The sequence below is a fragment of the Neomonachus schauinslandi genome, chromosome 9 (assembly GCF_002201575.2).
Source record: "Neomonachus schauinslandi chromosome 9, ASM220157v2, whole genome shotgun sequence".
Lineage (NCBI taxonomy): Eukaryota > Metazoa > Chordata > Mammalia > Carnivora > Phocidae > Neomonachus > Neomonachus schauinslandi.
The window spans coordinates 2,399,546-2,422,057 of NC_058411.1; the positions used below are offsets into that span (position 1 = coordinate 2,399,546).

At 52.0% G+C, this 22,512-nt stretch overlaps 1 protein-coding gene across 5 annotated transcripts in view; it reads left to right on the plus strand.

Annotated features, from left to right (window-relative positions):
* CDC42BPB (CDC42 binding protein kinase beta) overlaps nucleotides 1-22,512 on the plus strand; it is a 98,616-nt gene that overhangs the window by 39,480 nt on the left and 36,624 nt on the right. For all 5 annotated transcript variants that reach the window (XM_021679858.1, XM_044918120.1, XM_044918121.1 and 2 more), the window contains exons 2-9: nucleotides 371-462; nucleotides 2,781-2,864; nucleotides 5,726-5,821; nucleotides 10,726-10,874; nucleotides 15,316-15,409; nucleotides 16,920-17,120; nucleotides 18,747-18,995; nucleotides 20,845-20,924. In XM_021679858.1, coding sequence (XP_021535533.1) covers nucleotides 371-462; nucleotides 2,781-2,864; nucleotides 5,726-5,821; nucleotides 10,726-10,874; nucleotides 15,316-15,409; nucleotides 16,920-17,120; nucleotides 18,747-18,995; nucleotides 20,845-20,924 — 1,045 coding nt within the window. The remainder of the gene's footprint in view (nucleotides 1-370; nucleotides 463-2,780; nucleotides 2,865-5,725; nucleotides 5,822-10,725; nucleotides 10,875-15,315; nucleotides 15,410-16,919; nucleotides 17,121-18,746; nucleotides 18,996-20,844; nucleotides 20,925-22,512) is intronic.

The window sequence follows — 22,512 nt, forward strand, 5'->3', positions numbered from 1 at the left end:
GGAGCCCGGCGCTTGCTCACCTAGAGGATAGCTGGTTCTGTGGGCTGCGGTGGGCTGTCGCTGTGGGACGGCTGCGAATGTGCCCACCAGTTGCTTGCGCAGCGAGGTAGACCCTAGCTTCAGTGATTTTTACTGGGAGATCTCTGTTGTGGCAGCGTTTGTTATAACAGAGAGTGTAGGTGCGATGATAAACATCTACATTAATTGAGCATAAATACGGACTTTCCAAAACTTGCCAGATATTAAACATTTAAAAAGTAAACTTTTTTTCTCAAAAAGCTATGTAATTTAGAATGCCCCAGTCAATTGAATTTTTATGTAGTCTCAACTTATGAGAGTAAATTGTTGATTCGCTTTTTTAAATTTGTAGCTAAACCATTTACACAACTGGTGAAGGAGATGCAGCTTCATCGAGAAGACTTCGAAATCATTAAAGTGATCGGAAGAGGGGCTTTTGGAGAGGTAAGATAAACTTCATTGTGCTGACTTTGCCTAATGGCCACAACAGCATTTTCAGGACCCGGTGCGCTGATCTGGGGAGGGGGTCATTATTGGGATCATTGGGAGAATGGTGCTTGGCGGGCAGAGTCTGAAAGAATTAAGAGAAAAAGAAGAAGCTTGTGACAGGTGAGTTGCCCTGAATATTGTTTCTTAGAGACAAAGAAGTCTATTAAAAATCCATTTGTGAATTGAAAAATAGCTCTGTGGTCCTTTTCCAGAGTGCAGGGAGGGCGAGGCAGTGGCCGTTCTCCCCGTGGGCGGCTCGCCTGCCGTCGGAGCCCGGGCCGCTCACGAGCACGGCCCTCTGCACTGCCCTCCCGACCTCCGCTCGCCTCAGGCGTGCCGGCCTCGCTGCCCTGGGCCGGACAGCCGACCCCGGAGGCCTTGGCCTCTGCCCCGGGCGCCTCGCTTGGCGTCATGCCCCCGCCAGGGAGGCCCAGGTCCCCGCAGCGGACCAGGATCAGGCACTTTTACAGTGCGCCTCTTCGACTTTGAAACGCCTCTGCATAGACTCTGCCTTTAGCTCGGGCTGGGGGAGCCCGTGGCGGGGGGTTCCGAGGAGAAGCAGTGACATGCGGCCCCAGTGCAGCAGCTGACATGCTCTGCCTGCCAGTGAGCCCGCCTGCCGTGACCGCACAGCTACGAAATGCGGTGTGGGGTTGGTTGTGTGGGGTGCACATTTCCCACTGTGTGCCGGACAAGGAACAAAGCAGTGAGTTCACCGGGCGGCCGCTTTGCTCTCAGGTGCCTCCTCTGCCTGCTGAGTTGAACAAGGCCTGTGATCTTAGAAAACATGTCAGTATTTTTGACGATTCTTCTGCTACAAGCACCTGATGGTACCCCTACTGCATCTGCTTCGGTAGAATGCACAGAAAGGAAGTACTCCTCCAGAAATGCTTTATAAATAGTCGAGGGAGAAGGCCCTGGCCTCCCCGAGCGAGTGTGGACAGTTGTGTGTCGTGCCCTCGTTTCTCCCTTGGAAACTGCTTTGGCCTCTGATCAGACCCCAGCCGTGCTCTCCGCCACCCCGCGCTGGCTTCCTGCCATCCCTCCCTGGGCCCCGTGGCCTGGGCTCCTCATATCACCGGCTCCCTCGTCTAGCTCCTCCCGCCCCCCAGCCTTTCTGCGTCCCGTCTGGGCTCCCTGCACGTGCTCGCCATCCTTCCCCTGCCAGGACTAGAATTTTGGATTCTTAACAGTACTACCATTACATGGCACTCTGTGGTAATGAGGTGTTATTGCCGTTGCCTCCCTGGGATATTCCTGTCATCATGTACCTGAAGTGTGCCCAGTTTCAGTGACAGCACTGAGCGGATCACAGAAATGAGGACTCTGTCAATGCTGGGACAGTCTTTATGAAGAACATATATGGTTCTAACTGAACTATTTTTTCCTAATGACACGCCAGGGGAGGTTGTCTGGGGGGGGTCTGCAGTGGAGCCCGGGTATGTGGACCGATAGCACTGAGATCATGGGACGTTCCGCTCCGGAGCCCCCTCCCAGAGAGAACGTGGACAGTCCAGAACTCCACGTCCCGTGATGAGAGCATATGAAACTGGTAGCTCAGAAGTGCACACACCCCCCCTCCCACCACGACTCAGGCAAAGTTGAGAGAAACATTTCTGGATGATTCCATAAATAAGATTGGGAATATTTGTGGTATTGCCCTTTTCCTCGAGCAGAATGGCTTTGGAAACACTTTCCTCTCAGGATCGTGGGGACAGCTGGTCTAGGAAGTGCTCTCATCAGTGTGGGAGCACTGACACCTTCTAGGCCCTGCCTGAACACCGCTCCACCAGGAGGATGAGAAACTGAGGCCCATGGGCCCAGAATGGCTTGTGCTGGAGCTGGACTTGAATCCCGCCTGTGAGAGGTAGATGTGAGCACCAGCGGGCGCATAGGAAGGCTGTGGGGACGGAGCCCTCGGACACAGGGAGGAAGGCTTGGGAGCAATGAGTAAATTTTTAAGGTTTTTCTGATGAAAATCCCAGGCATGCCCCAAAGAAGAGGACGGTGAACCCCCCTGTGCACCCATTGCTCACCGCTGAAGGTTTTTGAACTGAGCGAGTCAGGTGCCAGGTGCAGCATGGCTAACATCAAGTCTTGATGCTTAAAAGGGCAAATCTTTGTTTACGTAAAAAACTCTTCTTTCCTCAGCAGCTCATTTTCCAGCGTTTCATTTCCCCCAGGCAATTAAGATTTCACTGTAGTTATATGAAAATGTGCTGGCCTTTTGTTCCATTAACTACATTGTTGTTAAACTCTTGTTCGTATTCCAGGTTGCTGTTGTCAAAATGAAGAACACTGAACGAATCTACGCCATGAAAATCCTCAACAAGTGGGAAATGCTGAAAAGAGCAGAGGTAAGCGTGGAGTGGTGACTAATCAGCAGTTGAACTGGGGTTTATGTGAGAGGAAAGAGGCCACGACACCACGTGGGGTCCAGACCACAGCCCTCCCAGATCTGGGCCTCCCTCCTTGACCCAAGTGAACTGCTTTTTGTCGCCACGACGTCAGCCCCGTCCTGGCTGTCTGCTGCACTGCGGAGCCCCTCCCCCGCCAGGGCTGTTTACTGGAAGGGAACATTAAAGCCTTCACGGAAATTTTAGGCATTTATCTCAGTTCTGCTTCATGCGCAAAAGGCATTATTGAATTTGGAGCCTACTTAAGTACAGAAATGTCTTTAATGCTCCCTCCTAGAGGGAGGATGAGAATTGTAAGTAGATGTTCCAGATGCGTTTTTCCTGAGTGCTGTGTCCATGTCTGGGGAGCCTATTTCACGCTCCTGGCCCCGACGGAGACAGGTGAGGCTGCGGAGTGAGCCCAAGCTTTTCCTCTGGTGCTGCCCACACTCGCCCCCCAGTCTATCCTCACCAGCCATGCTCTGTGCCCCTCTGCTTCGCCTCGGGCTCCATCACTTACCCTGTGTCCTCTCGCTGGACTGCCCAGGCCCAACACCCTCCACACACCTGTGGCAGCATCCAGCCTCACCCATTCCCCCCATCCACGCCGCCCCTGCTGTGCCCCAGCTGTGAAGCAAGCTCACCCTGGGACTGCACGCCCCCAGGATCGGCCACCTCCTCCTTTGGGAACTCCTTCCCTGGTTTCTGGCCTCCCTCATCCTGTCACTCTGAACCCTCCTCGTAATTTTAGGTGGCCCTTCCCCGTGTTCTCTAATTCTTACCTGGGCTGATCCTGCCACCTTGGGCAGATCACAGTACAGATGTTTATTCTGGTCAGATCCCTCTCCTGAGCTCAGGTTGTCGTTAACTAGGTGGGTGGCATGCTCACTCAGCATCTTGAGCTTATCACGTCTTGTCACTTGCGGCTTCTTCTGCTTCCCCGTTCCTGCCGTGCGCCCACACAAGGCCTCACCCTGGATTGCCCAGCGAATGCATCACCATTGTGCGGTCACCTGGGCTCCAGATACCTTCCTCACCTGGTGCCCAGCAGCCCTTCTTCGCACCACTGGTGCTCCGGTTGTCACAGGAATGCCGCTGAAGTGACTCTTCCGTGGGGAACAAAGCAGCTAGTGTTCCATAAAACTTTGGGGGAATAAATGCCAGTAGCAAATTCATTCAAGTTTATATTTTTATAGGAGTGAGAAGTCTCAAGATTAGGGAGAGGTGATTCTCACCTTATCATACTAGTTAGTATTTACCCAAATGTCATGGTGAGTACATTTTTAAATTACGGAATGTTGAAATTTAAATTTGGTTACAGAGATCCTAATTGGCATACTCTGAAAAGTCCAAGAATTATTATGATTATATATGATTTATGATGGTAATTATGATTATCTCAGAATATATGTAATGGGGTATGTGTGTGTGATGGTACAAAAACATAATATTGATATAAAATGCTGGTTACAGTAATTCATTTTTTTATTCTTACTTAGTAAGCCTGTATTGAACATTTTATATTAACTTCTAAAAATCTTTAAACACGTGAAGTCAACAAGAGGGGGCAGTACAGAAGTTGCAAAGCCATGTGAATTCATAACTTGTGGATCATGCTGGGCTTTTAGCTCATAAAAAAAAAAAGTCCTGAAACTTTGCTCTGAAAACAAAACAAAACTGCTGAATAATACGTGTATTTCCTGTCTGTGGGTCACTATGCTGTGGATCCTCAGTGTAAGAATGGCTTTCATTCTAAACGTGGATAGGTAGACGCTTGAGAACGCGGAGCGTCTTGTGGCCGCCCTGCACCAGGCCCTGTGGTCTTGGTGGCCACTGGCTGAGGGGCCGCAGGGGCTCCGGGACCTCTGGTCTCTGCACAACTGGACAGTGTAAGCTGATTGCTGGCCCATTCGAGTTATTTTCTCTGCTTTTAATTAGTAGAATCGGGGCACATCTACTTCAGTCATCTTGTTGAAGGAAAAACTTGAGAAAACAAGTTCAGAACAAAGCTTATAGGAAACAGGTTCTACAGGCCGCTGTGGGTCTCCTGAGAGAACGGGTAGAATTCTCCAGTGCCTGGCAGGGCGGGGCCCCGTTAGTGCCACTCTTGTTTTTGTGAAGCTTTGCAAGTTCCAAGTACAAGAAGGAGTTAAAATGTTCTGTGCTCAATAAAGAGAACGTTTTGTTGTAATTTTGCCAGAGAACCTGGGCATTTCAAATACAGGGGCCACCTGTGTAGTAAACTTCTTGAACAAACCATGACAGCCTGAAAGCTAGCCTTTTACCCATATGCGATAGGCCATGGGTCTTCATAGCATCCTGTTGCTATCACGTGCGTCAGTATGCTGGAAGTAAATGCCATGGCATGGCTCAGATCACGAGGCGGGGGTGTGCCCTCCCCTGCCAGCCATACGGTCTGCGAGAGGGCAGACACGGGGTGGCCACGCCATAGGCCGTCAAGACGAAGCTGGCCTGCTCAGGAGAGGTCAGGCATTGCTGGGTGGGAGGGGCTGGCGTCCACCCTCGAGCCAGGTGGACTCTCCCAGCTGCAGCAGCGGGCACGTGGCGGGGGGAGGCTCATCATGAGGAGGGAGTGTGGGCAGGGGCCTGGAGGAACCCGGAGGCACTCGGCCTCTCAGCCAGCGCAGGTAAAGAAAGACTGAGGAGCAGGTGGGAGCCGCCTGGGGGGGAGGTTGCAGGTGAGGGAGGGAGGCCAGGCTTCCAGCACTGTCTCCAGAGCCTGGGTCCCAGCGGGGTCCCCTCTCTTCGGGACTGTACTCCTCAGATGGACATAGACCGCCTCTCCCCCTGATTGCTTACAGACTGCCTGTTTCCGAGAAGAGCGCGACGTGCTGGTGAACGGGGACTGCCAGTGGATCACTACGCTGCACTATGCCTTCCAGGACGAGAATTACCTGGTACGTGTGGGTCTCCGGGAGCTGAGGCTCGGTCAGATGGCGTGTGGCCGAAGTTTGTTGATTCCTTTATGCTGTTACGAAAAAATGAGTAAGACTGTTGGGAATTGACATTGTTGAAACGTATATATGACCAGAGAAAACTTAGGGGTTTGTTTTAATGTAGTAATCAGGTGGAATTTTTAAAAAATAGACTAATGAGATTGTATACTTTTTCTAATTACTAGATGACCTGATTATTTTGTTCACTGGGTTTATTCCATTTAAGCTGGGGGCGTCAAACATTTTTCATCTTAAACCTTTTCCATCTTTAGTTACGTGTGAGACGAGGGAGTGCTGCAGGGCCACAGGGGCTCAGCCCTTCACGCCGCGTGGCTGTTGTCCTGCTGCTTGGCGACAGGCCCAGGACACTGAGCTGGTTTGCAGTCCTCCCAGGTGGACGAGCTGGGCTCTCTGAGGCCTTCTGACACGGGGTTTTGGGGGGACTCTTAGCATCTGTTTCTCCTGACTTGAGCTGGGCTTCCTTTCAGTCTTGACCAGTCTGCCGTGTGACCAGCACACGCCTGGACGAGAACGTAGACACCTGGAAACGCAGACACAATAGCTCAGAGTGAGGGTGCCTGGGTGGCTCAGTCGGTTAAGCGGCTGCCTTCAGCTCAGGTCATGATCCCAGGGTCCTGAGATCGAGTCCCGCATCGGGCTCCCTGCTCAGCAGGGGAGCCTGCTTCTCTCTCTCCCTCTGCCGCTCCCCCTGCTTGTGTGCTCTTTCTCTCTCTGTCAAATAAATAAAAATCTTAAAAAAAAAAACCAAAAAACAAAAAAACACAATAGCTCAGAGTGAAGGGAAACCAAACCTTGGGTCTCAGGCACTTTGAATTCCAAGAGTGACTCTAGGTTCGCCTAAACCTGAAGTCCTTTTATGTGGAGCTCCGGGTGTCGGGCGAGCACAGACCCGGAGAAGCTGGTCTCTGCCTTGCTCCTCCGGCCTGCGCAGCTCCAGCATTGGCCGCAGTGCCTTCGAGGGTCAGCACAGCCTCAGGGCGGGGACCTCTGTCTCTTTGAGCGCACCCTCACTAGCGTGCTCCATTTCCTACAGCAAGCCGAGTGACGTGGGATCTCTCTTACTCATCATAGAGCAGTCTCTTTCAGACATCAAAAGAAATCCCTTAGATTGAAATGCCCAGAATTAGGTAAAAGGGTCTATTATACCCTTTATCTAGAATTTAAAATAGGGGCGCCTGGGTGGCTCAGTTGGTTAAGCGTCCGACTCTTGGTTTCGGCTCAGGTCATGATCTCAGGGTTGTGGGATCGAGCCCCACGTTAGGCTCTGCGCTCAGTGTAGAGTCTGCTTGGGATTCTTTCCCTCTCCCTCTGTTCCCCCATTCCCCCCCACCGCCCCCTTTGCTCACTCATGTGTGTGTGCTCTCTCTCTCTAAAATTAAAAAAAAAATAAAAGAATTTTAAATAAACATGCTTGTTTCTACAGAGGGGACCGTTGTGTTTACTGAGCAGTGGCGCATGGGTCACCTCAGTCCTGTCTTCCCAGGGACCCCATGGCTTAGGCGCTCATGGTTGTCACCACTTTTTAAATGGAGTGTCTGGAGCAGGAAGGGATCTGCCCAAGGTTGTCGCACAGATGCAGGGGCTGAGCAAGGACCGCAGCCCCGGCCTGTGGCAGGAAGTGGTGCTCAGTGCCCTTCCCCACAGACCGCAGAGTCCTGACGCCCTGGGGCCCTCTCCACATAAACCCCCTGCTCACAGGGGACCGGCTCCAGCCTGTTTCCCATGTGAATGAAGCTTCTGAGCAGTCTAGGCAATGTGGGTCTGTACCGATGGAGAGCAATGTGTCTTCCCTGAAGTCGGCACGGCATGTTGCAGTCTGAAGTGTGAGGCGTCCCCAGGCTTATTCTGACTGCAGACGGTCAGTTAGGAATTCCAGCCAAGAAGCCATCTTCTTGAGTGTTTAGAGTTGCACAAATAGAGGTACAGTGACAATTAGGGAGAAGGAGAGCAGGGACTCTGGGCCTTCTTGGGTCCTCAGGCTGGGGTTGGCAGCCCAGGGTCTGGCTGTCTCTGCTGCCCCCGAGTGGTGAGTTGGGGCAAGTTTCCTTCTCTCTGGGACAGTGGCAGTCTTTTTGGGGCGGGTGCGAAGCAGGCCCGGCAAACACGCGGCCTGAGTGCCGCGGGGGGTGGGGGGGGGGGGGGGGGTGCCGGCTGTGTTAGGTGGATTCCTTGGGCTGCCCTGCGAAGCCAGTTCGTGTTATAATTTCTGTTGTAGGTATCTAAACTTGCCATGTCATAAAAATTAAACCTGTTTCACTAGTAAGTGAAAGGGCGTTGCCTTACTTAGAATCCTGTGTTACGTGATAATTGGTCTAGTTCTTATTCCAAAAATCAGTTTCTAAGTGTCTGCGTTATAAGCCCTTACAGTTTACTTTCCTTACAAATTCGTTTTCCAGGAGCCTGTCAATCATATTTAGCACTGCTATACTACGTTTTTATTTTTCTTTTCAGATTTCCAGGTAGACATGGAAACCGTTGAGATTCAGCTAGACGTGGTGCTTGACTTATTCCTACTGCTTTCTTAGGGGCTGCAGAACTTGGCTATTCATTCACCTACCCCCTCGCCCCGCATGCGTCCGTCAGCAGGTGCTCTGGTCTTTGCCTCCAGATAGCCACGATGCCTGATCCATCCTCTCTGCCCTCCCCGATGCCTGTCACCGTCACCTGCTGCCTGGCCTCCCAGCCCCTCTCCTGTCCTGCTCTTGGCCCTCATCCTCTAGTCCCTTCTTCCTGGGCAGGCAGAGCAAGCTTGTAAAGTACATTAGATTGCAGCTGCCTAGCCCAGGACCTCCCAGCAGCTTCCCTGGCTCTTTGAGTGGGGCCTGCGGTCCCTGCTGTGGTCTGTGGGTCCTGGCCTCACCCCCACCCCCTGCTCGTGCTCCGGCCATAGTCACTGTTCTCCATTCCCCCTGACGGGCCACATCCTTTGCACACGTCCCTTTGTCTGGAACATGACCTCTGGCCCGTGCCAAGGCCGGCTTCTGCCTGTCGTGTAGGCCCCAAGACATCTGCCTGATGGTCCATGCAGCCTGGTCATGCTCTAGCATGCTGTGTGGTTTTGTTTTCTTCTTGTGCTTAGCGCTCTCTGAAAGTCTTGTGACCGTCTCCTTACTTACTTAGGGTCTCTGGCCCTCCCCTCGATGTCAGCTCTGTGGAGGAGCACCCCTTGCCTTGGAGGGGTGCCAAGGGCTCCTAGCTGAGAATGAGCAAATGAGTGAGTGAACGAGGGAAAGCACTAGCTCGGTGGGTGCCATCGAGGGTCTTCCGTGAAACAGGAGATGTTGTGGGCATGGGTGAGGGGAACCTGATTACACAGGACTCCTGCCCTTGGACAGGCAGGCTGCAGTGCCCCGGTGCCCTGAGATCAGGCAGGGAGGTGGGGTCAGCCGACGTGAGTCTTGAGAGTGGCTTGTGAGGCAGGATGGGAGGGTTGTCAGCACAAGTGCTTTTGAGAGCAGGGGCCTAGAGTGAAGGCTCTCCCTCCTCGGAGGAGCCCAGCAGCATGGTGGCTACTCTCCTCTTTCATGAGGCACCAAGGGCCATGTTTGCCATTGTGGGCCTGGGTCCAGTTGCTTGTGTTCAGATCCTAGCTCTGTCACTTGCTGGCTGGGGGACTTCGGGCGCGTCATCGAGCCTCACTTCCTCACCTGTAGAACAGGACCGTGCTGGTATCTGTGGGGAGGGCTGCTGTGGGCATCTGCAGAGCGGGTGAATCAGGCCTGAAAGCACAGAACTCAGTTGCTTCCTGAGTGGGAACTCTTACTGTTGTTAGGTTCTCAGTAAATAAAGTGATTGTTTGCCTGGCTTAGGAAACAAGGTGGTGGTATTTCCCCTCTGTTGGTTAGTTAACTGCTCAGACCAGAGCATCCATCTCTTCAAAGGAAACTGGCTTCAAGGGGGGTGAGTGCTCTGAGGTGGGGCCTGCCCCCTTGTCCAGGACTCCCTGAGACGTGACCCCAGCAGTTGCTACCCTGACCTGTAAGATGCCCCGTCAGACATCAGAGCATTCAGGGTGCTGCGCCCAGAGACTATTCTCAGACAGAAGGCCGCCCTGCCCCTCCCGCCCTGGGACGAGCCGGCTCCGAGGGGAGGGCCTGCTCAGTCCCGTTAGCAGAACACCCGGCACCTGGACGTTTTTCTCTCATGGCTTTAATTTCTACATAAGCAGTAAATGTTCTGATGTTTCGTGGGGGTGTACTCATAAGTACCTACTTTTCAGCTTGTTCATGGGATCACCTTTCTAATAAGAGCTGCTAGTTTCATGTGATTTTAGATAACTCGCCTTCCTCCTCTGGTCCAGTGTCCTCTTCCTGTGATGTAAGGGCCTGGAAAATTATTTTATTTATTTGTTTGTTTGTTTATTATTTATGCATGCACGCACAAGTAGGGGGAGGGGCAGAGGGAGACCCTGCTGAGCAGGGAGCCTGATGCGGGACTCGATCCCAGGACCCTGGGATCATGACCTGAGCCGAAGGCAGATGCTTAACCAACTGAGCCACCCAGGCGCCCCCTGGAAAATTATTTTAAACGCAGTAGAACTTGATAGATCACAAATCATGTTTCTGGCTTTTGTGCCTTCTCCAGCATCAAACCCTTCAGTCACTTTCTCCATTGGTTAGATGTACTATCTCTTGAAGTTTGTTCTCTGCCAAATGCCTAACTTTGAAAGTACAGCAGTGTTAGGATATATCAAAGCAGGAAATCCTGGATGACATGGGATGACGTGGGAGCAAGCAGTTGATCCAGACTTGAAGAGCCAAAGGACTTCACGGTGGGAGTTTGGCCTTTAGTTGTCAGGCTTGGTGCTGACTAAATGTTCTCTCCTGTCTCTTCCCAATTTGTAGTACTTAGTCATGGATTACTATGTGGGTGGTGACTTACTGACCTTGCTCAGTAAATTTGAAGACAAGCTTCCAGAAGATATGGCAAGATTCTACATTGGTGAAATGGTGTTGGCCATCGATTCCATCCATCAGCTTCACTATGTGCACAGGTAATCACCTCTTACGTTTTACAGAAACTCCATCTAATGTGTTAAAATACCCTTTCAGAGTTCTCTGTGTCACAGACCCCAGGTTCCAGGCCCTCCAGAGAGGTCGTGCAGTTAGCAGTCCTCACTTTGAGCTGCCCCCAGCGCCTGGCACCAGGGGATCCCAGCATTACTGTGACGATCGTGATGCTCGAGTGCCAGTCACTGAAGCCACCTTTGATATTTACCTGACATTGGCTCACCCTCTCCCCTGCTGATCCCACCTCCCCAGGATGCTTGCCCCCTAGCTCGTGGGTTCCCTGTGTCTGTGTCTGCTTTCTCAGCAGTGCCTTCTCTGTTCCACGGCCCCCAAAGAAACACAGAGGAAGATGAGGCTGAGAAGAGGGGCGCATACCACAGCAGCCTGAGCGAGAGTGTGGCTGGCGCTTGAGGAGGGGTCGGTGTGGCTGGCTGCCTCCCGCTGTCCCGGGCCCTCTGCTGGGCCCGCGCTCGGCTGTGCGAGAGCCGCCTGTCGCTTTCTGCCGTTTAAGACAGCGCATCAGTCCTGGGGGCGTTGTTTCATTTTGATCAAAGTCAGATAGTTGTATATGAGTCTCCTGCCCTGCCCAGATTCCACTGGCCACAGGTAGCTTGTCACCTTTCTTAACTGTTTCTTCTGCTGTTTACCTCCTGTTTCTGAGTAACGCGCTTCTCTTGCTGTGCTCTTTTTCGCAGAGGAGGGACAGTTAGGTCACATCTATTAAAATGGAGATTTACTTTTTACAGAGTGTCTCTCTCTCCCAGCCCTCTCCCCCACACACTCTCCATCCTCCCCTCCCACATCATCCCAGGCCGTAAATGATAACTTGTGGTTGAATCTGTGTCTGGTGTTCATAATACGGCGCCTGTTTAAGTATTACAGATGAGCCCTGCAGTTACAGCATTACCCCCGTTGTAGAACTCGTCTCCTCCAGGGTTAGTAGCGGCCCTGTGTTTTCATGAGTGTACTTTTCCGTGGGAGCCATCGCTAATTATCCCCAAACTTTGTGACCAAATCATAAAGCTATGCACACACAGACATAGCAGGTAGCCTTGGTCTAATTTTGCTTGGAGCTGCCTCTTCCTTCCCATTCCCTTCTGTCCAGGGTGTTCTCTGAGCCTACTGCTCTGCCCTCATTCTGAGAGTTTTGCCCCTGGACAGGGTCCCTGCCCATCTCCCTGGGATTGGATCCCTTGTTTTCTGAGTCACGCATCGTATCGTCCTCTTGGTTCAGTCTTTTGATTTGGTAGCACATACTCTCTGTAATTTCTGGAAAAGGAGGCTCCTGAGATCATTTTTTTTGAGATCAGCATCTTAATTCCATCCACATGTGTGACTGATGGATGATCCAGTATGGAAATTTAGATTGGAAATCACCTTCCTCTTAGGACTGTGAAGGCGTCACTGTCCCGTGTTGGGAGGCTCGGGGCCCATTGTTCTCCTAACATGGCCATGAGTGTTACCTCACTGCTCAGCAGGGAAACTGAGGCGCAGGGCCCTGGGACAGCTTGCCTTCAGCCACATGTCCTGCCCAGGGCACCGGGCCACAGGTTCCGTGTGTCATAGAGTAAGCAGAGGGAGCTGCACCCAAATGTCACTTCTTTTAGGGTGATGAGGTTTGGGACAGTGCATTTTCTCTTTTTTCATGGATTCCTTAATGTCGTTGCGGCTGCTTTTATAACAGCTCACTGTAGTTGTTTTCAACCTTCAATTTTATGTTCTTCCTTTCTGACAGACTGTGCCTGATTCATACCAGACATAAATGTCTTTGCATTTGTCACCAGTCTCCAGGGAAATTAATCTGACCACCTTATTAACAGTTTATTCTTTCCCTGTTTTCCCTAATTAGAAAGCTTTCTCCTTATTTTCTTAATTGGCTACGTAAAGCTTCACTCTGTTGTTCGACATCCAGGCATAGGAGGAAAATTAAATATGTAATTAGCGCCCCCATCAACTCGGGATTCAGACTTAGAGCTTGAACGACCCAGTCTAAAAACAGAAAGCTGTGCATTTTTGGTAGAAAGTTCACAGAGTCAGGTTTTGCAGGAAGTCAGTCCTACCCCAGCCTCCCGTGGTGGACACAGTGTGAGTGGGGTGGAACTACATTTGTTAGGGCCAGCAAGAAGTGTGTTTTGTCAGCACGAGTGGTGATAGCCCTGCTGGATTTAACATGCACGATCCCGACCCTATGCCACAGCCCTGCGCCCTGTTTCTGTGGTAGCCCGTGGGCCGTGGTGACCTCAGGCAGTGCCCACCGCCCCGCAGCTGGGCTTCTGCAGCTCAGGACGCAGTGGGCGGCAGGGAGTGCGGAGCGCAACACCCGTGCTTCTGAGAGGTCGGCCCCAGATCTCAGCAAAGGTAGAAACGAAGAGTCACAGATTCACAAAGACTCGCTGTTGGAGGATATCCCATCCCCGGAGAGAACAGAGTATGGCTTAGGAATGAAAGAAGAATGGTGCGGTTTTATGAGAAGGAATATTCAGAGAACAAAAACGGTCTTGAAAAAGGAACAGCGAGAACAAGGAGCTGTGTGGAAGAGACACAGGATAGCGCAGAGGAAACCTGACCGAGATGGAGATCTGGGGAGTGGGTGGTCAGGGCGGCTCTGCAGAGCCTCCCCAGGAATGGCTCTTACTTTATCCTGAAGAGGCCCTCCTATTGTCCCAAGAGCCGCTTACTTATTCACCTGCTCTCTGCCCCAGTGGACTGAGAGAACATCCTCATCACGTCTGCACTCCTTGTGCGGTTGGTCTGGTTTTGGACATTCCATCCTGTCCTTTCGTCCCTCTGTGTCTCCGCACCAGAGCCCTGCTGCTTTAGTCATGGAGGCTGAGTCCATGGAGGCCTAGTTGCCCCCTCAGCCCCCTTGCTTTCTCCTCACGGTTCTTCTGGCTGCCCTCACACAGTAACCGATCCCTCTGACCTTCAGTATCGACTTGTCTGGCTCCAAAAATAGTTGGAAAATGTTCGATGTGATGGGCCCATCAGTCTGTCAATGCAGGCCCTTTCTATTACTTCTGGAAAGTTCTCTCGAATTGTATTTTCAAGTATTAGTTATGTTTTATTGTTTCGGTTTCTTCGGGGACTCCCGTTATTTGTGTTCTGGGTCTTCTTAGCCTGTCTTCCACTTCCTTCCAGCTGTTCTCTCTGACCCTTCTCACTGCTTTGTCTCCCTTTTATTCTTCTAGATCTTTCCCTCCCTTTCTTCAGTGCCTTTCATCAGATCTTTATTTGAATTTGTTCTCCTTGGAGCACCTTATAATTTAGTCACCATTTCTGATAAGATTTTGTCTTTTTCTTTTATTTCTTCCTGAGTTAAATCGACTCTCTTCATTTCTTCCTGTTTTTGTCTGGTTCTGTCCTTAGTGTTTATTTTCCCGACTCGTTGAGGGTTTGTTTTGTTTTCTCTCTCCTATTCCTGTTTGTTTATTCCAGTTTGGAGTGCTGTGCTAGTTTTCTTTTGCTTTGTGGGTCTTCCTGTGGGTAAGAATTGTCATCTTCTGCTCACTTTTTTTTTTCTTCCCTGCTCATTTTGTTTGTGGGACTCTCCCCCGATGTTGGGAGTAGTGGGTGTGCATTTGTCTTCCCGGAGGCGTGGCATTCTGTCGCCTCGGTGCCTGCCTGTACTCCTCTGGGTGAGCATCTGCCTTCTTTTGCTCCTGACGTTTGTGTTCCCTTTCATGCTGGCCGGTCATTTGAGCTTGTTCTGCCAGGAAGGAGGGTTTGTGCTTTAGAGGTCGTCCCCCTACCTGGGGGCCTACGTTTCCAAGGACACAGAGCAGCAGGTATGGCCGTGGGCTTACTTTCCTGCCAGGCGCTTACTGCTGACAGCTGGTCTTCAGCCCCCAGGTCTGTCCGTCAGCTCCGGCGTCGGGTACGCAGTGCGCTGCTGGCCGCTGGGCTCCTGCCCCAGAGCCTCACCCATCTCCTGCTCTCATCCAGTCTCTGCCCCAGAGCCTCACCCATCTCCTGCTCTCATCCAGTCTCTGCTCAGCCACCCTCGGCTTCCTTTTCGACTTACTCACGTTTCTTCACAGTACATACCACGCGTGTCATACTGTGGTGCCGAGACCACGTGTGTGTGTCTGCGATCCCGTGTTCATGTTCTGCCACCTCAGCTGGTGGGAAGCTTCGTGAAGGCGGGGGCCGCGGGGTCTGGTTCCCGTCGTAGACCTGGGGTCGAGCACAGCCCCTGGCACGTGTGGTGGGAACAGGAATGGCCTGTCACCTGACTGACGGGGATTAGCTCGCGCACAGGAGTGAGCGGTAGTGGTGAAGACCGCCACTGCATACCCAAGTAAAGCGTCACGGGAGACGTTTTTCCAAGATTGTCACAGCTGGTACGCTGCTGTTAAGGTTAAGAGCTTTGACCTACTCAGTGTGTAGCATGGAAATGGTTAATTCGTTTATTTATTTTACTAACAGAGACATTAAACCTGACAATGTCCTTTTGGACGTGAATGGTCACATCCGCCTGGCTGACTTTGGATCATGCTTGAAGATGAATGACGATGGAACTGTAGGTATTTTGTTGGAGATTTTCCATTTGATTTGGGGTTTTGCTTGTAATTAAGGGGCTTAAAATTTTAATTTGAGATCCAGTTAAGAAACCAAGTTTATGAATGTAAATTAAAAAGATAAATCCATTTAGGAGACAGTTGAAATGTTCTACTTAAGTTTGAAACCTCTTTTTAGCTTTCTGTGTTTACAAAAGTCATGCATATGCTTCTTAGTTGGGGGGGACGGGTTGTCAGGTTTCCTCACGTGGCCAGGCAGCTAAAGTCACATCAGCGCTACAGTGGATGACAGGCAGCCCTCGGGTCCTTTCTTGAAACACCCTGTGCAGGCCAGTCGGGCGCACAAACCTTCACTGTAACCACCCCTCCTCATTTCTGTCTGCGGGCAGCTGACTTCCTGTCAGTGAGCAGTTTTCTCTCTGTGGGTGTTGTAGATCTGGAAGCGGGGGTCCTGGATGCTAGACTTTTCTCTTTCCAACAAGCTCTGCGTATTGATGAGTTGATATATTGGTGCTGTCCTCAAATCCAGTCTTCTGACGACGAGAACAGTGGCCTCAGACTGAGCTCGAGTGTTGGTTAGCTTTCTTACCCGCACGTGTGGACACTCGTCCCGTGTCACGACCTCATATTCCAGTCTTCCCGCTGTCCGCTTCGGAGCTTCTGCAGCGGGCAGCCGCGCGGCGGAGCAGTGAGTCTGGTCACATGATGGAGGCAGACCCCCCCCCTGCCGCTGATTCAGTCTGACCCGGGGTACTGCTTGCACCCCATGGCCCCCTCCTTAGACACGACCCAAGGGAGAGTCAGGCCTTCTGTGATTGTTTCTCCCTCAGTCTTACGGACTCTCCTCCATGTGCTCCGAGACCAGTCTGATTGCTCAGCTGACTCACTGCCTCTTGCTTTCTCTGTGATGATTGCTGCCCTCTCTGGCCACAGATCTCTGTAGAGATGTCACAGGCCTGTTCTGCTAACATCAGTAGCCGAGGGACTGTTCTTTCCCCTTTAGGGGCCTTAGCCTCCTGCTTCCCCATCTGGGGAATTCCTGAGCACCCAGCTAGTGCCTGGACCTACTTCCAGATGTTCCCGTTTGGGAGACTGAAGGGTAGGCTCTGGGTGAGCAGCCATAGCATCCCTGGGAGCATGCTGGAAATTTAGCGTCTTGGGCCCCACCTTAGAATTTGTTCTCCAAGAGCCCAGGGTGGCCTGTGTGCACACGGGGGTGGTGAAGGGTCAGCCTGAACACACATGGCCCCTGGACCACACTTGCGGCAGTCACGGAGCGTGTGGGCCATGCCACCCCTTGAGGGACTGCAGTGTCATCTGGGGGCTGAGGTGGGCTTTTGGGCACAGAGAGACCAGGTGTGCAAGACAGTCTTGTGCATTCTGGAAACTGCCCAGTGTGTAGTGCCGCAGTTTTATTTCATGATGATTTCGTTATTTGTTGTCCCTATTTTAGAGAAGGTAGTTAGGAATTTGGCCTGAGAGTTTCCCTCCCAAAACCACCTCTCCCCTAAGGTCCAGTCCTCTGTGGCCGTGGGCACTCCTGACTACATCTCGCCCGAGATCCTGCAGGCGATGGAGGACGGCATGGGCAAGTACGGCCCCGAGTGTGACTGGTGGTCTCTGGGCGTCTGCATGTACGAGATGCTGTACGGAGAAACACCCTTCTACGCAGAGTCACTCGTGGAGACCTATGGAAAGATCATGAACCACGAAGTAAGACGTTGCATTTCCATGTCCTGTTGGTTCGAGTCCCGAGGTACAGGCCTGGAGGCGGGAGGGCTGCTCGGAAGCTGTTAGCATCTTTGGGGAAGAGGTGTTAGGGCTGGAGCAGGCTGCTGGCCGCCAGACAGGAGCAGAGAGATTGCGGCAGTAGGGTCCACACCGGCGGCCGACACAGGAGGTGTGGGCATGAGGGGAGGAGAGCTTCCGGGTCACGGCCCAGGAGAAGCGTGCTGAGCGTGCGTGGCCTCAGGATGGCCAGGGTTGAGGAGCAGTTGGGCACTTCCACCCAAGGGTCTGGATTCACCAGCTTCAATGACGGGGCCACGCGCCTCCACATGGCGGCATCCTTCCACCTCCTGGGTCCTGTTCCTTTTCCCTTTCCCAGCTGTGCATTTTCCACTCTGACCTCGCCTCCCCTCTGCCTCGCCTCCATTTCTCGTTTGCTTTACCATTTACTCTTCTTCCTCGTGTTTCTGTCATCTGCTTCCCTCAGTCACGTATGTCTTCTTCATGCCGCTCCCACCCTTTGCCAGCGTGCTCTCAGCGTCCTTCCACGCCTCTCCAAGAGTGACCCCCTCCACTGACCTGTCCTCAGCCCCGTCCCTCACTAACTGCTCCCATGGGGAGCAGAAAGTGGTGGGTGGTCTTCCATTTAACTACAAATCAGAGCAAGCCATACTTGTAAAAAACACTTTTCCCAAGGTAGAAATAACTCTTTTCACTTGTAAGTTAGTCTATACCTACCATTAAAATGTCAGACGACACAGAAGGGTAGAGTGTAGATGGTGGAAATCACCGCATCCGCTTTTCCATGATAAGTGCTGTTAAGGTGCTGAATGGGACTCCGTGAATCCTAAGGAGCCTGCTGGTACTGAGCGCGCTCCCTGTGGGGCCTGGTCCAGCGCTTTGCGTGCTTGCACTCACCTAATCTTCACGCAACCCCGCGAGCTGCTTCTGCTGTCCCTGGTTCTAGATGACAGAGGCGGGCCTGGGCTGGGTGTGTGAGGGGAGGGGCGGGGGGGGGGTTTGGAATGAATGGCAGCACATTGCATATGACCAGGTGGTTCTGTCCATGTGTTTTTGTCATCTGTCCGGTGCACAGAAACAGCCCGTTCTCTTGGCGTGTGTGTGCCCTGTTTTTAACAGGTCCCTTTTTGGTGGACATTTAGGTAATTTGCAGTTTACTTGGTCAGAATATCATGCTGTTGTGAACATGCTAGGTATTCTCTTTTTGACTGTTCCTGTAGAATACAGTTTTCAGAGTGGGATTGCCATAGCTCCTGGTGAAACGCCCTCTGAGAGGGCTGTACTGGCCTGTCCCACACAGCGCGTGGTCTGCGTCCTCGGCCACTTTGATGGGTGACTGTCCATCATTGTTGGCATTTACGTGTAATGTGGTACCGAGTCTGCCACACGTAAAAGCAGTAAGACTGATGATTTTCTCGTTTGCCTTTCTGGAGTTCAGTTTCATTAGCTGTGGCTTGCATTTTAGTTACCGTGAAAGCAGTCGTGACTTGCTTTGGAGCGGTCGCCTCTCTGTTTCCTGAAATGTCTGTATACCTTCGATTTTTCTGAGTAAGTTTTCATCCTGTGTCCACTGACCTCCCCACCCTCCAGGAGCGATTTCAGTTTCCATCTCATGTCACCGACGTGTCTGAAGAAGCCAAAGACCTCATTCAGAGACTCATCTGCAGCAGAGAGCGCCGGCTGGGCCAGAACGGGATAGAGGACTTCAAAAAGCATGCGTTCTTTGAAGGTCTGAATTGGGAAAACATACGTAACCTGGAAGCACCTTATATTCCTGACGTGAGCAGTCCTTCTGACACCTCCAACTTTGATGTGGATGACGATGTGCTAAGAAATATTGTAAGTGTTAACGCTGTTGCGTCCTCATGTGGTGTCCCGGTGGGTCTGAATAGTGCCAGTGTTCTGTGGAAGGTGTTGCTTGCCAATATGATACATCTTAGGACTGAGTTGGTTTCTTTAAAAATCTGGTAGTTGTTTTAAGAAAGTACACCTTTTATTCTGCCTTTCAGCCTGGTCCTTAATGTGCCTTTGAAAAAGTAAGGGTCACAGGCACTCCTCATTTCATGGTGCTCTGCAGATACTGGGTTTTTTACAGACTAAAGGTTTGCACGTGCCTCCAGCACATTTTGGGCGCCACTTCTGCTCACTTTGTGTCTCTCTGTCACATCCTGGTGATTCTCACCATATTTCAAGCTTTTTCACTATTACTGTATTTGCTACGTGATCTGTCATTAGTGCTTACGATTTGTTGAAAGCTCAGGTGATGGTTAGCACTTTTTAGCAGTAGAGTATTTTAAATTAAGGTGTGTACTTTATTCTGATACAATGCTGTCACACGCTCAGTAGACGCTGTAGTGTGGTGTGAACTCCTGCATGCACTGGGGAACCACACAGTACACTTGACTCGCTTCGTTGCGACACTCACTTTCTTATGGTGGTCTGGAGCGGAACCAGCATTTCTCCCGAGACACGCTTTTGCTCAGTGGGAGTGAAATCGAGTTACGTGGCTCTTCTCCTCTGGAACTCACCAGACATGCTTGTGCTGTATTTTCATGGCATTCGACTGTGTCACCTCTGCCACCATCTGGAAGCCCGCCACAGCCCTGTCCCCGCTTCCAGACTTCGAGGCCCTGAGCAGGCGAGGAGCCCTCCACTCCCCCACAGCGGGCTCCCAAGCCTCTGGGGCTCCGGTCCCCGCGCATGAGCGTGTAGGCTTCCTGCTGTCCCGTGTGCTTGGGTGTCTACACACGTGTTTCTATGGCAGGGGTTTGGGAGCAGCAGTGACTGTGTGTGGGTTCGGAGTCCTCCCACTGATGTCGTGGAGTCTCCAGATCGGGTCCTGGCTCTAGGGCCGTCGGTGTTTGGCCGCTCCAACAGGGCCTCTGGTGCATCGGTCGTCACCTTTAGCCCCAGAGAGTTTTGCGTAGAGGCTGTAAAGTTATTTGATCTCCTCGAACCCAGCCTTTTTTAGTCCATACATGTGACCTGGTTTGGGGATAGAGGGACTGAAGTTCAACCAAGTAGAAGAAAGATCTTGAGTGCTCCCTAGAGAATTCCTCTTACTCAAATAAGAGCTGAACTATAGACGACACGGAGAAAAGTAGTGTCCTGTGGAAAGGGTTTTCCTAGATTCCAAAGAAACTATTTCCACACTGACATCTCCCAGATGAATTATAACTTTGGTCTCATGTTCGATAAAGAAGGATCCTGAAGCTGAAAAACAGAGTTGGTAATACATTTACCTACAATACTCTACCTTGGCTTCCAAGCCTCTCTTCTGCCTTTGGCCTCTGTCTCTGCTGAGGGCCTGGAAGCCCCCAGGCTCTGCCCCGCGCTTTCCGGGGCTGTGTGTGTGCACCATCTGCGCACCTCTGCTTAGGGCCACGTGGAGTGGTGGCTGCCGTGGCTACAGCGGGCTGGGCTGGGGTGCGCGTTGGGCCCGGGACATCATCTCATCTGAAGCAGTGTGTTTGTCCTCTCTGCTGTGTTGTGTGCGCAGCCAGGCCCGAGAACTGCAAATCTGCCAGTGCTGTGCTCTCTGGCGGGGAACGCGGTGTCCTCCATGTCCTAGAAAGCCACACGACTCTCTCTCATGCACCCCTGATTTTACCAATGGGTAATATTCTTTCCTGCCTCTTTCCCTTTGTTTGAACATGGATTTAATTTTGTTGTATGTGTTCTTCTGCAGGAAATATTACCTCCTGGTTCTCATACAGGCTTCTCTGGGTTACATTTGCCATTCATTGGTTTTACATTCACAACGGAAAGGTAGGTCTAGATTTATCCTTCTCCAGCCAGAGCCTCCCCTGGGGCTAGATGAGCAGTCTGGGGGCTGCTCCTCTTTGGGTGCATGCCTGCGTCAGTGTTGGGGGGGAGGGCTTGTCCTTTGAAAGGGCCACCTGATGACTATACACGGTGACACGTAGCAGGCCCAGCAGACTTCTTCCACAAAGGGTGGTCTTGGTTACATAGTCTTCTTTTTTTTTTTTTTAAGATTTTTATTTATTTTATTGAGAGAGAGAGAATGACAGAGAGACAGCATGAGAGGGTGGAGGGTCAGAGGGAGAAGCAGACTCCCTGCTGAGCAGGGAGCCCGATGCGGGACTCGATCCTGGGACTCCAGGATCATGACCTGAGCCGAAGGCAGTTGCTTAACCAACTGAGCCACCCAGGTGCCCACATAGTCTTCTTTTTTAACAACGCTTTGAAAATGGGAAACCCATCCTTAGTTCATGGGAGGTAGTTAGCTGACTTCTGACTTACAGGCCATCAGTGTTGGCAAGATCTGTTCTGAGAGAATGTCAGTGGCCGTGGCCAGCAGGTCCCTGCCCCGGTCATGCCCGGCTTTCGTAAGGATTTTAGCCGCAGCGCTGTAGCTTCCACCGTGGAGCGCAGTCCCAGACGTAATGGAAATCTAAAGAGCCAGGAACAGAAGCCCCACGTGTAGCTCCAGCCCCCAGATACCGTGGTGACTTTTTGTACCTGTCAGCCTCTGTCTTGAATGGGCCTCTTCGCCAAGCTGTCACCGGCTTTCAAAGAAAACTGGGCCAGGAGGAGAGGAGAGAGGAGGAAATACAGGCAAAGTGAAGCAGATGGAACCACGCAGCGCCTGAAGGAGGGCAACACAACTTGACTCCTGGCACCTTCCAGCAGCTCATAGCCGAACTGATGAGAATGCCTTCAGGAGAGGGTTGTTTCTGCTTGAGCTCTTGAAGCTCCCTTGGTGTGAGGTGCCGGGGTTAAGCAGCACTTGAGCCAGAGTGACAGCTGGTGCCTCGTAGTCCACAGGAAGGGGTCCAAGATGCTGTAGGCATACTGACCTCTTAATCCCTCATGCAGAGGTTCCTCGTTTTTCTGGCCCGTTCTAGCTCCGTGGGTGCTTGTTACACCCAGGGTTTCCAGGCCCACCTGCCGAGGCTCCAGTTTGGTGGGTCAGGCCCAGGCCCTCCTTCTGGAACAGACCCCACGGTGCTGGCGTGCACAGCATGCTCGGGCCACCCTTGAGAAACACCAGCCCGGCCCTTCCGTACACGTGTGTGTGCAGATGCCTTGGCTGCACTCAGTGTAGCAGGAGCCAGAGGAGTCTCCCCAGCATCGTTGTCACATTAAAAGCAAGAGAACTAAGTAACTTGTGTACCAGTTCAAGAATTAAGCTCTGAGTGAGACAAGCACCGTGGGCTTTAATCCGTGCACGTGGTGCACGCTGCGGGCCTGTCGCTGGTGAGTGGCTGGGCCGCCCACAGTGCTGGAGTTGAGAGAACCGTGCGGGTTGTTCAGTCTGCGCGGGAGGATGAGCCTTGGAGGGTGGAGCGGCCCATCCCCAGAAATCGTCGGTCGGTCAGCAGCAGGAGGAGGC